The sequence below is a fragment of the Pipra filicauda genome, unplaced genomic scaffold, assembly GCF_003945595.2.
Source record: "Pipra filicauda isolate LSUMZ 115617 unplaced genomic scaffold, ASM394559v2 scaffold103_size3290846_pilon, whole genome shotgun sequence".
In the NCBI taxonomy this organism is placed as follows: domain Eukaryota; kingdom Metazoa; phylum Chordata; class Aves; order Passeriformes; family Pipridae; genus Pipra; species Pipra filicauda.
The window spans coordinates 1,749,293-1,765,699 of NW_024103474.1; the positions used below are offsets into that span (position 1 = coordinate 1,749,293).

The window sequence follows — 16,407 nt, forward strand, 5'->3', positions numbered from 1 at the left end:
GGCAGGCCCCGCGCGCGCTCCCCCGCCCCTCCCCGTTCCCGGCGTGCCCCGCGCGGCCCCGCCGGAGCCGCAAGATGGCGGACACAATGAGGAGGAGCCGCCTCTCCGCGGCCTGAGCGTGCCGCGCCCGCCGCCCCTCACGGCCTCTCGCCGCCCCTCACGGCCCCCCGCCGCTCCCCGCCGTCCCTCACGGCCTCTCGCTGCCTCCCGCCGCCCCTCGTTGCCCCCCTGTCGCCTCTCACCGCCCCGCCGGGCCCAGCCCGGCCCACGCGCCCCCGCCGCCGCCCCGGCGCCCCGCCCGGCTCTTCCCTGAGCGCCGCCGCCCTCGGCGCGGCGCGGCCCGGCGGCCGGGATGAAGCTGACGGACAACGTGCTGCGGAGCTTCCGCGTGGCCAAGGTCTTCCGCGAGAACTCGGACAAGATCAACTGCTTTGACTTCAGCCCCAACGGCGAGACCGTCATCTCCAGCAGCGACGATGACTCCATCGTGCTCTACGACTGCCAGGAGGGCAAGTGAGTGCCGGGCCCGGCCGGGGCGGAGGGTGCAGCCTTCGGGCTGGGGCTGGGGCAGTGTCCGGGGCCGGCGGGGCTGCCCGTGTGGCCTTGGGGGACAAGCTGTGCCCGGCCCCGCGGGTCTGGCAGGTGAACTTTAGTTTTAGCTTCAGCTTGGGCTTCTCTCGGTTTTTTAGAGTAGGTTCGTGACAGAATCCCAACGGCAGAAATAGGAGCAGCGTGGTTTTGTCTGCACCGCGGGTGTCCACGCTTGTTATCTCGCTAGATAGGAGGCAGCGGTGGTAATTTGCCAAGTATGAGAGAGGGCTCACTTCTGCGAGGGCTAAACTCAAGCTTAAGGGGCTGAGTCTGGCCATGTTTCCAGGCGTCGGGATTGTTGCAGATACGAAACTGACTTTTCGAGTGTCTCTGCACTTCAGTGTCGCTAATTAAAAGAGAAACGATGGCTGTGAGCAATGTACAGCTGTGCCGTTTTAAACTACCTCATTCGAGTGCAACTTTTTGGATATGTGTGTTGCTGTAACTTCTAAAAAACCTGATGGTGTTTTTCCTTAAAACCCAGTTCCCACGTGGTGCTTGGGAATGTCGAAGGTAGAGTGGTCCTTCGTGCTTTAAATCCTTTTCTCTGGTCGGGTTCTTACCTGTAAAGCACAGTAAAAATACGTGTGATTTACACGTGCCTTCAAACCTTGTCTTAATTTACATTTATTCAATCAAGGATTTATTGTCTTCTGTTGCGTAAAAGCAACGAGTTAAGGGGTGTGTTTCTCACTTCATTGATCACATGACGCTTGTCCCGTTTTTTTGGTAAAATCCCAGAAATTTGCAGGGCATTTGGGATCTTGTGCTCCTGTTTAGAGGATGGAAACCTGCAGATGGTGACGACGCTGCAGTTGATGGCTTGGAAGGTACACTGAGGGCATTTGTATTCTGTGAGAGTTGGAACAAATTGAGCCAAATGGTGTCATTACTCCATTAAATTCTTCCTCTGTTGTCACAGGTGTGGGTCTGGCTGCTTTAAATTCTTTTAAATTTGAAGTTTTAACTTATGTTTGCTTCCTGGTGTAGAAATGTAGTTCTGAGGTGATTTTTTGGGGTTTTTTTTGTGTTTTTGTTTTTTTTTTTGTAAAGTCAAGGTGAGGGAGCATCACATCCACACAGAAAACGAAAGGAAAACAAGTATGTGTATTGTAGAAGAGGGTATGAAAAGGACAGGGTAAGGCAGGAACGAAGAAGAAATGGCTTGGGAGTATCAGGATGTAGATGTGTCAGTATTGTGTATATTTTCTAGTAACCCATGTGTTCCTAATCCTCCTACTTTTCCAAGCAGACCAAGACATCATACTTGCAGGGATGAAAGATTGCATTCTGCAGATTCTCTTAATTTTATAGGCCACTTATGTTATTTTAGACTTATATTTGCTTGCTTTACACATTAAAGTTGTTGGCGTTGCCCACCTGATAGAGTGAAGTCTTCTGTGAAATTATTTAATTTTTATTTATGTAAGAACAGGTAATTCTATACATGTGGAGCCTGCCATGGATTGTATCCTAGATCTTAATGATATACAATAGTGGCAGGGCTGAGTGATGTTAATGCAGATGGTATTGATTGCTCTTCCCCTTCCAAACGTGTAAAGAATAGTTTGATGGGTTAGGAGGCATTTGGTCCTTTCATTCTGATCTGCATCTAGTCCTGATGTGTGTTTTATAGTCAGAGGGTTTGCTTTAATTAAGTTAAATGTAGATCGATGGTCATCTGCTGCAGGGCAATGAAAGTAGTATCATCAAGGTAGCCCCTGTGCCAGGATGCAGTTCTCCGGTGTTAAAAAACTATAAAAATTAATTTGAAAGTTTCTCATGTACTATCAAATGAGTTAAAAGTGTAGCTGGAATTTTTAGAGGTACCCAGGGATGCAGGACATGCTTCTTCTCTCACCTGGAAAGGTTTAGCTGTGAATTACTTTGTCACCGGAGATTCCTATGAAGATGAAACTTCAAATTTGTGAATGATTGTTGGTGTGGCAGTTTCAGGCCTATAGTTTATATTTCCTCTTACAAATCACCATTTCCAGGGCCCAGAACTCTCACCTGCTTGTGTATGTCATTGCTGATGGATATAACGGCCAGGAGGACATGAAATGTCCTGCTTGCTGGGTTTCAGTGCAGGATACCTTGCTTCATCGAATGGCCTGACAGTTAACACCTTTTTCCATGTAAAAGTGAGAAATTTGTGGTTCCCCATTAATGAGTAATTCTGCTGAGAGAATTAAAATGCAGCTGTTTGGTTATACTTTAGGTACGGCCTCACCTGGTTTGCTTTGTTTTGCAGTGCTAAAATGGGCTGTACAGCCCTATGAGAGTATGAGCAACCCCATCTCTGTGAACTTCACTTTCTGACAGGGCAGTTGAAATGGTGCTATGTAGCCAAGGGCTGACAGGACAAGATTATTTCCTTATCATGTATGTCCTGGGCTAAAGCAACTGCTTATTCATGAGCATCCAATAATTTTGATCCCGAGACACCACTTCTATTTCAAAATGTGAAAACAGCTAAATTGTTGTTACTATTTTTTTAGCCCATCCCTCCAAGAGGCTCACCTGTGTGCATTTGGGCTTAAGGAGGGGCTCTGAAAACTTGTAGGGCAGTTGTATGTTGTGATGTACATCAGTCCCTGAGGCTGGGAAACAGCCTGGCTGCACTTACATCACCCTGATTTGATAGATGGTGCTCTAGCAAAGGTTTAGCTTGTATTTTAATTTAAGCTTGTATATAAATTGTGTATTATTTATGCAAATAAAGTGATGGATATGGCTCCTGCTTGGCTGTGGTGTTTGCTTGGCATATCCATGATCCTGGTTGTGGAGGATGTTTTACCCATGGCAGCAGTGATTCAGACCAAGGTACAGATGATATTACAAACCTCACCTGTGTTCTGTTTCATTTTTGTAGCAGATTTGACTGAGATTATTGTAAAATATTTTTCTTTGGCAATACTGCTTAGTTTGTAGGTGGGCTGGGTACATTAACCTCGACCTTGGAATTGTGTTTAGTGATTGTGATTTGATTAAGAAAATACTCAGTTTCCTTGTTTGTGTTTAAAATAGTGGATTGGCAACAGGTGGTTGGTGTGTGCAGTGACACACTTCTGCTTGTCTCAGCTTATGTGAAAACTTCACCTTTCCTAAAGCACAGAAGTCCTTTTTCCCTTCTTTTTGGTAAATATGCTTTTGCCCATCTGTTGATCCTTGTTGTCTCTGTGTGTATTCACTGATTCTGAATGGAGCAGCTTCTAAGCTTTAAATTTGTAATAGAAAAGGATGAGCCAAATTACGAGAGTCTTAATGTTTTGAGATTGGCTTTTTTGCCATTGTTAGTTTGTTACTGTGTTACCATGTCTTTTATAGATTATTGGTATATATGCCTGTTTAGGTTAATTCCGCAGGAATGAGACACCTTGTACTAGGTTCTGAAGTAACAGAGAACAAAAAGACAAACTATTCTCAATCTAAAATAAGCAGCAGATGAATTGGAGATATGGATGGGCAAGGGCACAGTGAGGCAGTGCTGCTTGCTGTGCTTGTTATGTTAGCTTCTCCTTTTCTTTTTGCTGTAGACATCATGGGAAAAGGAATTTTTGGAGGAGACAAGTGCATTTTGCAGGTGTTACAGGGAACTCCTCAAGCCTAGGGTTGGTTGTGGAGAAACATCGAGGTCCTTTTTTGCAAATCAAATACAAAAGCTTTTCTTTCTTCGTATAAAAACATCGGACTGCTTGAAACCATGATGTAATACCTGAATGGAGAGAGGCCTTGTTAGTGTGAGTTTCGTTTTGAGCTTTTTGTTGCAGTGAGTGCAATTATTTCTGCTTCCTCCCGACAGACCAAAGAGAACGTTGTACAGTAAGAAGTATGGAGTGGACCTCATCAGGTACACACACGCTGCCAACACTGTCGTGTACAGCTCCAACAAAATAGATGGTAAGTGAGCCACTGGAGTGGAGCATATTGAATCTCTTTGCACTACATGTCTGGATAATTAGCTCTGAAGATCTGGGAAAAAGTTACAGCAACTCCTGCAGTGGCGAGCACTCTGCCAGAGACAGAGGAATTACTGTCCAACACTAATGCACAACTTGGTGATAGTCCCTCGAGCATGCTGATGTGAGATTTGTTCTTTGCTGCAATAACTAAGGGATTGAACATTGTTAGTGAAATAAAAGTTGGGTTCTTAGTTCTGCTGTTGACTTGGGTTTTGGTACCAGTGCTGTCAGTCAGCCTCTGCACCTTAACTTCCCAGATGTGAATGAGGTGGAAGGAGCAGGTGAACTGAATGCCATAGCTCTGTCTGGTACACACACAACTCAGCTGCACAGGAGGGCAGGGCGGGAGGTTCAGGTAACTCAGCAGGTCACCAGCCAAGCCTGGAGGAGGTCACAGAGCTCTTCAGAGATGAGCTTTGCTTCTCATCGCCTGTTTCTGTCCATGTACTAGACAGAAGACCCATTTTTATGCTGTTTCTCCACACAGTGTCTGTGATAGCTACACTCTAAATCACTGACACTGAAGGGCTTCTAGGTCTTCGTGACAGGCTCTCTATTAATTGAGTTTGATTTAAAATTCAAATGTAACAACTGGCACAGATATGTACCTTAATGCTTCCTGAGGTTGGAAACAGCTCATGTTTATTTCAAAATGTGTTTCAGTTTTGTTTGCTGTAGTCAGTGTCTGAGAGTTTTGCAGTGAACAAGTCTCTTAGCACAGCACTTTATAAATGGGTTTTAACATTATATTTGTAAACTCATAATCATTTCTGGAATAGAGGTTTTCGTTGGGTTTTTCCTTTGCAGAGATGAAGCTTGACAGTAGAGCTACTGGTGCCTTGTGATGTGTGCTGGATTACTAAAGGAATTTCAAAGACTGTGAATTTAGAGCAGGTGGAAGTTAAGAGTTAGGAAGTCAGGTTAAGGACTGAAACCGGAGGAACAAGGAAGTCTTCAATGGAATTGGATTTAATGGTGTAAAAGGATTAAGAGTGTGACAGGAAGCACTTGCCTTTTTAGTCTGTTTCAGAGCCTATTTAATTTTTTGATTATATCGTTACTTTGTCACATTTTTTTATTTGCCTGTTATTTAATTTACAATAATTAATAACTAACAATTTAATGAAGCATTTTTAATGCCATTTTGAATTGTGAGATTTATAAGCACTGGTAAGCCTTAAGATTTAAAGAGTCTTCATCCTGCAGGCTAGCATTATGATAAATACTTAATTAGAAGAAAAAAGACCCATAGAATGTGAGAATATTTGTTGCTGTTATGATCTGTAAGCCTAATAAAACTGACTGTAGGAGTCCAGATACTCTCTAGTCCCTGCTAAATGTGGTCTTGGGCAAGGTGCATTGTATTTAACCCATTATGCAGGTATCAGGAGGTAAAAATAACTCAGAAACATGCTATAGGAATGCTGGTGTTGTTTCCAAGCATTTTCTCTGTTGGAGTTGCTACCAATGTACTTGTGAAGATTTCCTGAAGATCCCTGGACCTAGTTCCTCTTGCCTGATGCCAGGCTGAGGTAGTAGTTTGTACAGTTTGAGGGTCTATGATACCACCCGGTACAGGAGATAACTGTACAGGCCACTGCCTTGCCTGGGACAGAGCACTGCCAGCAGCCAGGATCCCAAGGGAGCACAGTTCCACAGTGCTTCCTCTTTAGGAAAGAAGATGGGATTCTGCACAGATACTTGGGGAATCAGGTAACGACAGTTCTTGCAGGAAATGATGTGTCTTTACAGAACGTCTGAAGTGTGTTCCCAGGATGGGATGTGACACCGCAGTGGGGATTTATGTTTTGGATAATCACCTCAGGTCACTTAGAGCCTTTCAGAGTGCTGTGTCACCAGCAGCACGTTTCCAGCTTGTTCAGTCGGCAATGTGCTGTTCAGTTTTCTGGTCAAATACTGGAGGGTGGCGTCTCAGCTTGGTGAGAAATCTTAGGCAAAAATGGGAACTTGATAATTTTATCACAGATACAAAATTTTTCTGAATGAGCCTTTCAAAACACCCTGAACACTGTAGACCTTCTGAGTGTTAAAACACCCAGTGCTTGTTGCCTCCTCTTGGCTCTTATTCTTCCGAGTCAAAAGTAAAAATGCCCTTTTCCCTCAGTGTCTCTTTGGAGCCTCACCAGAACTTGTTCCAGCACTACAGAGTCTGCACATAAAGATTAAAAAGTGACTTATGTGCTTTAGTAATGGTTTCCTCTTACAAGGATTTCTTGTAATTTTGGAAGAAAGTCTCAACAGCATCTTCCAAAAGTGTTGGCCACTCTTGGTATATTAATCTGTACTCAGGATAAAATTGGCACTTGAGAAATGTTGTGGTGCTGCTCTTATTTATTCCATTTATTCTTAATGTTGCTTTATGTGGACTAAGCTTTAGATTACTCCTCTGTCCTCTTCTTAAAGCTTAGCTGCTCTAAGTGCGGGGAAAGTGTGAGGCTGTTCATTGTAAAATTAAACAAAAATCAGAGAGATTTGCTAATTTTTAATGGTCTTGTCCTGGCTTTCAAATTCATGTTTTTATCTTTAGCCGAATGGCAGAATTTGCACATTTCCTGTATGTACTGCTTAGTTGGAGATTTGTTTACTGAATTTCTATGCAGGAAAGACAGCAAGATTTGTGCTGCAAAGCAATAAAAAGCAGTAGCATCACCTTTGTAAATTTGATATTCTTCATTTTGTGGGAATGATGAAATAAAACCTGCTGGTACTTAAATTTTAGTGCCTTTGAAATTATCTTGCATAAATCACATGACACTTTGTCTTTAAGATGTAATGTGACTTCAGACTGTGGGAAGTACCTTTTCCTGTTGCCTGATTTTCACTTCTGCCTTGAGAAGAACCGAGTTGCTTTATGTCTGTTTCTAATTTGATTCTTTTTGAAAGGGTGACTTGAAATCAAATGACCAGACTTACCCACTTTTGATGAGATTGCTGCTGCTTTGGGGAGCAAGTTACTGTGTGATCAGTAACTTTTAGATACCGTTGGGTTCATGGTATAATAAAGCTTATGGTTTGTTTATGTTTTCAGATACAATCCGATACCTCTCCCTGCATGACAACAAATACATTCGGTATTTCCCAGGGCACACAAAAAGGTAAGATGTGGTCTGGAGACAGGACAGCAGAAATTGAAACAACAATTGTAACGAGCCTGAGTTCTGTTACACTTGGTTCACACTGTTTTTCGCTTTGTTCTTGGCAATTATGAGGTTGTGCACAGCTGTTGGGGTGGGTGTTGCTCTATTCACTTCTTTTATGTATCTCTGATGCATGTGGGCTTCTGTTTGCAGAGTGGTTGCTCTTTCAATGTCTCCAGTGGATGATACTTTTATTTCTGGATCCCTCGATAAAACTATTCGACTTTGGGATCTCCGCTCTCCCAACTGCCAGGTAGATTATAAAATTCATGCTCACAGAGCGTTGCATTTTCACTTAGAAGCATGAAAAATGGATGTGTGTGCGTGTTACAAAGCAAAAGTACTGCCAGAAGCATGTGCTGCTGATTTAGTGTTGGCCCCTTCCTGGAATGCTGAAGCAGCCTGGATGAGGAATCTCTGTGCAGTTTGTGTGTCACATTGTGTGACACCACTCGCTCTCACCTGTGTCTCTGCTGGAGAGGCACTGCAGAAGGGCAAGAAAGAACCCCCACAGCTGATGAAACAAGAGAAGGGCTGGGTGTCATCAGCTTGTTCATCAGGCTGCTACTCTCTTAGCTGGCATCCCTCCTGGGCTGGAAATGCATCTTATCTGAGTGTTTGTAGTGTGTGTCTAAAATTGGTGCCTTGATGCAATTAAATTTGATGAAGAAACTGATGATCTAAAGTAACACGGCAGCCATATGGTCCTGCCATCGCCTTGCATCACCTCTGTGGTTCATCAGAACCGTTTGTAAGCAGATTTAACTTTCTGGCAAGGCAGAACCCTGTTTGTTTTTATTTATTCTGCTGGAATACTTCACTTTTTTTAGTGGAAGCAGGCTTGTGTGGGCTGAGAAAAGTACCAGAGCTGGCAGCAGTGGCAGGAATGAAAGACTGGGAGTATAATCTCCACCTTTAGTGGTGGTGAGCTGTTTTGTCCCTATATCTGGACACATAGTATTGTGCTCTTATATTTTCCCATCTCATTTGGACTATTTTGCTTATGAGAAAGGGCTGTTTGCTTATTCCAGATGATGTATCTGTAAATGCGAAAGGACGACAAAGTTGCATTTCTTGCTAAGTGGTTCTGTCTGTCTTAAAACTGAGTTTTTTCTGACAAGAAGTCTTTATTTTGCCCTTCTATGGAAGTGTGCCTTTAATGCCAGCCTGTAAGTTTCCCTTGGGATGAATCTCAGTCTCTGAGTTGCTACAGATGAGATGGGGTTGTAAATTCAGCAGCGGTTCTGCGATTTATCCTAATGCTTCAAGTTGTAAGAATGGTAAAACTAGGACTTGTAACGGGACTCTGCATCCAACCAAGTTTGGGAAACAGGTTGAGGAAGTGTTACTTGTAGTTTTCAGTTGGCCCATGAGATGGCAGCCACATTGCCTGGAACATTCCCAGGAAACTAGAGCTGGCCCACTCACCAGGCCCTGAGCATTGGCTTGCTCACTGAGTTCTGAACCTTTGTAAAACCTCGGTATTTACAATTGAAATGTTGTTGTTCCACCCTGGTCTGCTGTCCTGCTCACAGTGGGCTCAAATGTGACGGTAGAAAAGCGAGCATCAGTTTTGCAAAATAATGTTGACTATTTCTATTTTCTAGGGCTTAATGCATCTCCAGGGGAAGCCTGTGTGTTCTTTTGACCCAGAAGGGTTGATTTTTGCTGCTGGAGTCAATTCTGAAATGGTGAAGCTCTATGACCTCCGTTCTTTTGACAAGGTGATCTACCTTAGAGTTTTTAGCTTGCAAGAAATAGTCTAAACTCAGTGCTCAGAGGCTGGATTTCTGTGCTCCAGCTTACTGTCTGGGGTGCCTCCTTGGCAATCCAGGGAGTTCTCAGTAAGCACACACATCACAGACAGAAAGAGATCCGTGCTGTCACCAAATCCTGAAGTACGCTCTTGAACCAATATTCTGCTAACACTGTAACCTGTTCCAAACTCCCATTTCGGCTTTTTGTTGGGGAGTTTTGGGTTTGGTTTTTTTCCCTTGCTGCTGATTCTGGAAGAAGACTGGCAAAGATGGAGCCAGGACTGTCAGAAAGGATGGGAATTTCAAAGGAAACTATAATTGGATGGACAGCTGAACTAAACACTGAGCGTAGTGATTTCCGTGGTTTCCAAAAATCATATGACAGTTACACTGGCTCAAACTCTTAACTTCATTTAGCAGCCTTGTTTCAAAAGTTCATCCTATCTTAAATTAATTTCTGCTGTCGAATGTGGTATAGTATGAAACTACTGGATTGAAACACCTCACTTTGGGTCTTTTTTGTTTTGGAAGCTGTGGATTCATATGTCGAAACGTGCACATGCAGTGACATGTTTGCCACGACACTCTTGGTATCTTAGGGCTAAGGATTTCCCTTTAAAAAAAAAAATCTTATTTCTCCTCAGCTAAGGTTAAAAACAGACTCCTGTTAGCAGCAATGCATAAAGAGTCTGCATCCTGTTTCCCATTTCTCTCTCTGCAGGGGCCATTTGCCACGTTTAAGATGCAATATGAGCGGACGTGTGAGTGGACAGGCCTGAAGTTCAGCAATGACGGGAAACTCATCCTCATATCGACCAACGGCGGGTTCATCCGGCTCATCGATGCCTTCAAAGGGGCTGTCCTGCACACGTTTGGGGTGAGCCTGCTGCCTCTGATCCTTGCTTGGAGCTTGGTGTTAGTTTTGGGGGAGCAGGTGCCCTTTGGTTGTGAGATTGCTGTGGACACGCTCTCTACTATGTGTTCTGTTTTGTGCCATAGGGTTATAACAATAGTAAGGCTGTCACGCTGGAGGCATCATTCACACCAGACTCTCAGTTCATCATGATAGGTAAGATAATTCTTGGAAAGAATTCCAGTGCTCTGAAATTAGGTGTGTTATGTAGGGCTAAAGCTGTGTCTGTTGGGAAGCAGAATTTATTTAAATAATACAATGCAGCTGTAAGCTTTCTTTGCACTGACAGTGTTCTGTTAGATTACTCAGCGTTGTCTAGACTGAAATGTAAACAAGCCTGCATGAAGACTTTTCTTTTTTCCTTTAAATATGAGTGTTGTTACAATATAGAGAAGGAACCAGCAAAGTGTTGTAATGTGGGAAGACCTGTCACATAGATTATGTCAGTGTTTCTCACCCAGTGGCTAGGGTGCTCTCACGGGCCACCTCAAAGCATGTTGGGGCTGTGTTGGGGCCTGTCTCCCATTGCTTATGACCAAGGCACCTGTCTGTGCTTGGCAGTTGGTCTTGTAGCCTGGTGTGTTTGTGCACCTCTGAGGATGTTCCTGCACTGGTGACATGCTGGGGCAGCTGCATTTTGTTCATGTGGCTCTTGTAAACCCTCATGTCTCTGGAACAAGCTCTGCTTATCCCTTAATAGAGGTTGTAGTCATCAGCCTGATGGCTCTCAGCATGTGATTCCCTTGGCCCAGGTCCTTTTTCTCACCCTCTGTGGGATGGACTCCTGAGGGAAGCAGATGGCAAAAGGCAGTTTGCAACTCCTGTACAGCCTGGTGCTGCAGGTTGGGCATCTCAAGATAAGCACTTTAGTCACTCTGCTGCCTGTGGACACAAGTCAGACGAGTCTGTGTGGTGCTGCCCCTCCCAGCACTTTTTCTTTTTGTTCCTGTTTATTTGGCTGGTACCAAATATGTTTAACTTTGTGGTAATTGGTATCTGGATCCTCATTTTTCCTGGATGAGTGACGGTCTTGGCAAAGCTGCTTTTCTTGGGTTCTGGCTGAGAACTTCCTGATTGCAGAGAAGAGGGGTGGGGCTCTTTGTTTAGTCTGTCTCTGGAGAGCACTTTATTGCACATATTTACCTTCCTGTTGTGACCTTCCACGTGAAAGTTGTAGCACAAGTAGTTCTAAACCACTTACTTCTGTTCGGTTTTTACATATGGTTGAGTTGCAACTTTTGCTTCTTAATTTTTCTGTCCTGAAAGGTTATAGACATAAATACAGAAGCAGAAGAAAATTCCTTGCATTTTTGTTAGGAATTGTATTTAAAATGAGACTAAAGCAGAACAGAATTATAAAAATTTAGAGTTCTCAGCCTCAGAGTCTGAAAAATGCCATTTTAAAGTGCAAAACCTGTTCCGTTGTAGCCATGTGGAGAGTTGACATCTTCGGGGAAGCTTCTGATATTTGGCATAGTGCATTGAAATCTAGTACCTCCCATGGTAAAGCTTTGGTTTGATTCTCTGCTCACCAACTGAAATATTTATCTGTGTCTGAACTGAGAACTTGTGTGAACAATGACTCTTTCCCCAGTGCTTGGCCTCTCTCGTGTTGGTGCAGGTTGGCCGGGGTCTCTCCTCATGGCTGGAGGGTGTCAGCTCTCCTTTTCTCCTTGGTGACAGTAGTTGCTAACATCTTTGCCTGAATAGTGTTGCACTCTGTTTGTGTACTTGAATCTCTGCAGTACAAAGGTACAAACCTGCTGTCTGGGTACAGGTGTGTAAACTGTAGAGACGTTTTGTAAGTGCCCTTTGAGAACTCTTAAAGTTAGGCTGTGAAGTCGAGACCTGCCTGTTCTACAGTTCTGACAGGAAAGGTTATGTTCCTCTTTTTCTCTGCTGACGTCTCCAGTGTATCTTGCATATCTTGTTTTCCACTCCTGCCTGCAGGATCAGAGGATGGGAAGATCCATGTTTGGAATGGAGAAAGTGGGATGAAGGTGGCTGTCCTGGATGGGAAACACACAGGTCCCATAACCTGTCTGCAGTTCAATCCAAAATTCATGACTTTCGCCAGCGCATGTTCCAATATGGTAAGGAAATGCTTTTACGTTCCTCTGAGCTCCGTGAGGTGCTGACCCTTCTGGAGATGAATCTGAGAAGGCTCAGTGCCTCTGCTGGGTATTGTCTCAGGATTTGGTGAGAGCCAGGCCTGTCTGTTACACCCTGACTGTCCCATACCTGGCAGGTAGATGTGTGGGGCAGCACACCTGGCCAGCCAGCGTGTGAACATGCACATGAGAGCAGAGCAGTGAGTGTGCACACAGAAGGAGGAGTTCGTTAGATCCCTGCACACTGCTGGTATTTTCAGTTTGTGTAAGCCTGGCTTGCTCTGGAGAACGTGCAGTGCAAGCCAAAGCAAGGATTGTAACCTTAAACTGCTGAGAGGCTGTTACTGCCTCTTTGGTAGTCTCTGCCTAACAGAAAGTAGCAATGATCAGCTTCTGCAGTGTGTTGTAGGAGAAATTTGTGTTCTGCTCTGAGTAGATGTTTTCCTTCCTCCTCTTTAGGCCTTCTGGTTGCCAACTATTGACGACTAATTCCTCCGCTGCAGCTGCTGTTGGATGACTTCCACACACAGCAACACATCATTGCAAGCATAGCATTGGAATTGCCTACATCTCCTAGGCTGTGTTCCTGTTCCTGCATATTTTCCATGTCTTACCTTTGTTTGCAGCATTCCTTTGTGAGGACTGCTCCACACGTTCAGAAGCAGCATGCTACATGTTCTTAACCTTCCAGTCCGTGTCCAGCACGGCTTCAGCCCAAGTTGGAACTGACACAATATTATTTCTAAGGGTGGTGAAGTCTGTTTTATTTACAAAATGTTTGTGGGATTTTTTTAAAGCTGTAATTGTGTGTTTTCCTGCTGTAAGTGCACAAGGCTATTGATGTTCCAAGGTGGAACGTGCAGTTCCTTCCCATAAGTGCATGTTTTTAACATCTGGGATCTCTCTGGTTTCACTGCAGTCCACAAATGCAAATTCTTCTGTGCCAAACGTGAACACTGACAGTTTTCAACTTCAGCAGCAGATGCTGAATTCTCTTGCAGTGGAACACGCAGCAGAAGCGTGGGTGACTGTGAATGTACCTGATACATCTCGTCATCCTGTTTTTGGAGACTTAGAGTGCAACTGTACAGGTTTTGTCTGCTGCCAGAGGTTGCCAAAGCCTCCCTGCTGTTTGCTGTGCCAGCATCCCGGAGGCACAGACAGCACTGGTGAGGTCCAGCCAGTGTCCCAAGCAATAAAGGAGTCTGTCAGCAGGAAGGAGAAACCAAACTGAGACTGGAAGCACAGTCTGCCTGTGTATCTTCCTTATATGTACCATCTTGGCTGATCTTACTTGTAAATATCGTGGGGTGGGTGGGCAATGGGAATGGGCCATATTTTTTTACTTTTAGATATAAAAGAATATGATGTGGGCCAGTATTGTGGAGTGTCTAGGCTGTTTACCTTCACTGATGCAGTTTTTCACCCCATGGTTTGTAAATATGCTCCGTGAAACTCTTCCCACGTCAGGCTTAGACCCGTATCCCTTTGTTGGTAAAACTGACATACAGTTAGTCCATCCTGCAGTTTGTTACAGGTCTGCAGGTCTCTGGTGGTAGCCCCTCAAGAACAATGCATCCTTTGTCAGATGGTATCTTCAAGAAATTAATTTTAAAAATCTTAGGCATGATTGTGCTGACCCTGCTTTGCTGTGGTCTTGCTCCAAGGAATGTCTCTGCAAAGAGATGGGAGGAACCTGCTCTCCTGCCTCGGAGGAGCTTGTGGGTGAGTGGCACAGAAAGGCTGGCAAGCTGGTCTTAGGTTGGTTCCGGTGTCTTTTTCCTGAAATGCTGCAATGGTGGAATGCATCCACAAGCAGTCTGGGACAGGCTTGGCAAAAACGTGGTGTTCACTGTATTCTTGCCTTTCCAAACACACTTGGTTTTATGTGCTGGATCACAGCTTGGGAAGTCAGTTCTTCTCCTTGCCTGGTCACATGTGCCACCCTGCTCATAAATATGAGGTGCTGGCAAGGTGGCCAGACAGTAATGGGCGTGTTCTCTCTGCTCTGGAGTGCTGGTCCGTGCTGTGAACTGTGCTCCAGTGTTTTCCTTAGGTCAGTTGTCCTCACGTTCCCGTTACAGCAAAGTTCGTTGTTTCAGCTGTGGGGCCCTGTCTGTCATTCACATCATGTCTCCCTGGAAAAGTAAATTTGCTTGTGTTTTGCATTTTCTTGCCTTTTGTCCTTGTCAGTGGAACCATGCTGTGCTAAGAGCTGGCGATGGGCACTGAGCATTTCTGCACTGCTGGTTCTGTTCACAGAGCAGCAGCAGCGTGTGCAGAGCCTGTGACAGCGGCAGGAGCAGCCCCTCAGGAGGCTCAGAACGTGGGCCTTGGATCCCTGCTGTGGCTTGTCCCTGCTGATGCTGCCACAGGAGGCATTTCTAACCACAGATCTGTGATGTGAGTTTGATGTCTTCTGGCAAACTGATGGATACTTTCCCTCTTGCCACACAGGCCTGCTGCTGGAGGTGCAGACAAGAAGTTCATGCTGTCCCTCTTCCCATACTGTCCCTCCGCTGCCTATAAATGCAATGCCCAGTGCAAAGGGAGATGATTGTCTCAGGCTTCAGCCACTCCAACTCAGTAGTAATGCATTTCAGGCTGCGTGGTGCTGTTTTACCTTTGTTGGTATTTTGCAGTGGTTTGTAATATGCAGCTATTTGGGGTTTGTAGTGCATCTTAACAGTTAAACTTCATCGTTCAGTAGTAAATGATCTTGGAGAATTTTATCAAGTGTGTTGCCTGAGGAAGTGAACAGATAGCCTCCGGCCATATCCCTTGTTCCTTTTCACAAGGAAGCTTTTGAAAGTCTTTTATTTTACAAATGTTCTTTGCTGAGGTGGTTTGAGCACTTGTTTAAAGCCTGTTGTTCAGCTCTCTTCTGCTTGCAATGTTGTGAAAGATAGTGAGTGGTGGCATGAAATGTTTAAGGAAAAGGGGACCAGAGGAGTGGTTTAGGAGCACTCAGTGGCTTTCTGGAGTGAAGAGAGGGATGTACAGGCTTGTGGACAACAGCACTAGTGCTCAGTTCAGGATTACAGCTGAGTCTTCCCAGGACCCATTTCCACCCACACAGGCAGAGATGTTTCTGTTGATGTAGCACCGTGTTTTCCATCTGCCTTTAAAAATAGGAAATGTGCCAAGTATTGTCAAGGAACTTCAGGATAATGTGTTTCTAGATGGTTAGACAGGAAAGGTGAATAAAGCTTTTAGCTTCCAGCTTCTGTGTGCTTCTCTAGGAGTCTCAGGGCTGCAATTCCTGTGTCCCTCAGGGCTACCAGCTAATGAGAAATAGACCTCAAGGAAAAACAACCCTTCCAGGTCTAACGGAGTGGCCAACTAAGACAAGCAGGAAACAGCATTCCCCCTCCCAGTTTGACATTTAAAAGGTGAATGCCTCCTTATTCTTTGGGATGAAATAAAGACCTTTCTTCAAAACAAGGGGGAAGAGACTCAACAGCCCACCTCTGAATAAGCAGTGGTGGTGGCTGAGCACGTCTGCCTGTGGGAGATTTCACATGTAATCCTCCAAGTCAGTCTTGAGAGATTTTTATGATTTTTATTGAAGTGCCCAGGTCCTTGGTTAATGTCCCAACACCTGCTCTGGGGAACACAGGAGTGATTCAGTGACAAATTTGGAAACAGCAGCATATTTTTTCCAATGCCTCTTGACTGTATTAGCACTTTAAGAGACTTCACCTTGGTTTTGGGTGAGGGGCTGGGAACCTGGTGAGCCTTTTGGAAACTTGGTCTCTGTGGTCGTGAGCTGCTATGGGGAGTTGGACTCCTCAGTGGTATCTCCCAGATGAGTGTAAATACATAAAGTCAAATTATGCTTTGTCACAAAATACATGGAGAATTCGGTGTTGTGGCTGTGACCAATAAATATTTTGTAGAGACATCACTTAA

The 16,407-nt window shown here is 44.7% G+C and overlaps 1 protein-coding gene across 1 annotated transcript; it reads left to right on the forward strand.

The window, feature by feature from the left end:
- The first annotated feature begins 249 nt into the window (after positions 1–249).
- On the forward strand, positions 250–16,402 carry WDR82 (WD repeat domain 82). Its single transcript, XM_027727441.2, has 9 exons — positions 250–513; positions 4,397–4,494; positions 7,606–7,672; positions 7,868–7,967; positions 9,322–9,438; positions 10,193–10,348; positions 10,471–10,540; positions 12,335–12,477; positions 12,955–16,402. The coding sequence occupies exons 1-9, from the start codon at positions 353–355 to the stop codon at positions 12,982–12,984; spliced, it is 942 nt and encodes a 313-aa protein (XP_027583242.1). The 5' UTR covers positions 250–352; the 3' UTR covers positions 12,985–16,402.
- Positions 16,403–16,407: the final 5 nt, after the last annotated feature.

What these genes read in the sequence shown, in the direction of transcription:
- WDR82 (XM_027727441.2), top strand. Translation starts at nt 353, where the DNA reads ATGAAGCTGACGGACAACGTGCTGCGGAGCTTCCGCGTGGCCAAGGTC. An exon ending in TACGACTGCCAGGAGGGCAA is followed by an intron (nt 514 to 4,396) that starts GTGAGTGCCGGG and finishes TCCTCCCGACAG; the next exon opens with ACCAAAGAGAACGTTGTACA. An exon ending in CAGCTCCAACAAAATAGATG is followed by an intron (nt 4,495 to 7,605) that starts GTAAGTGAGCCA and finishes TTATGTTTTCAG; the next exon opens with ATACAATCCGATACCTCTCC.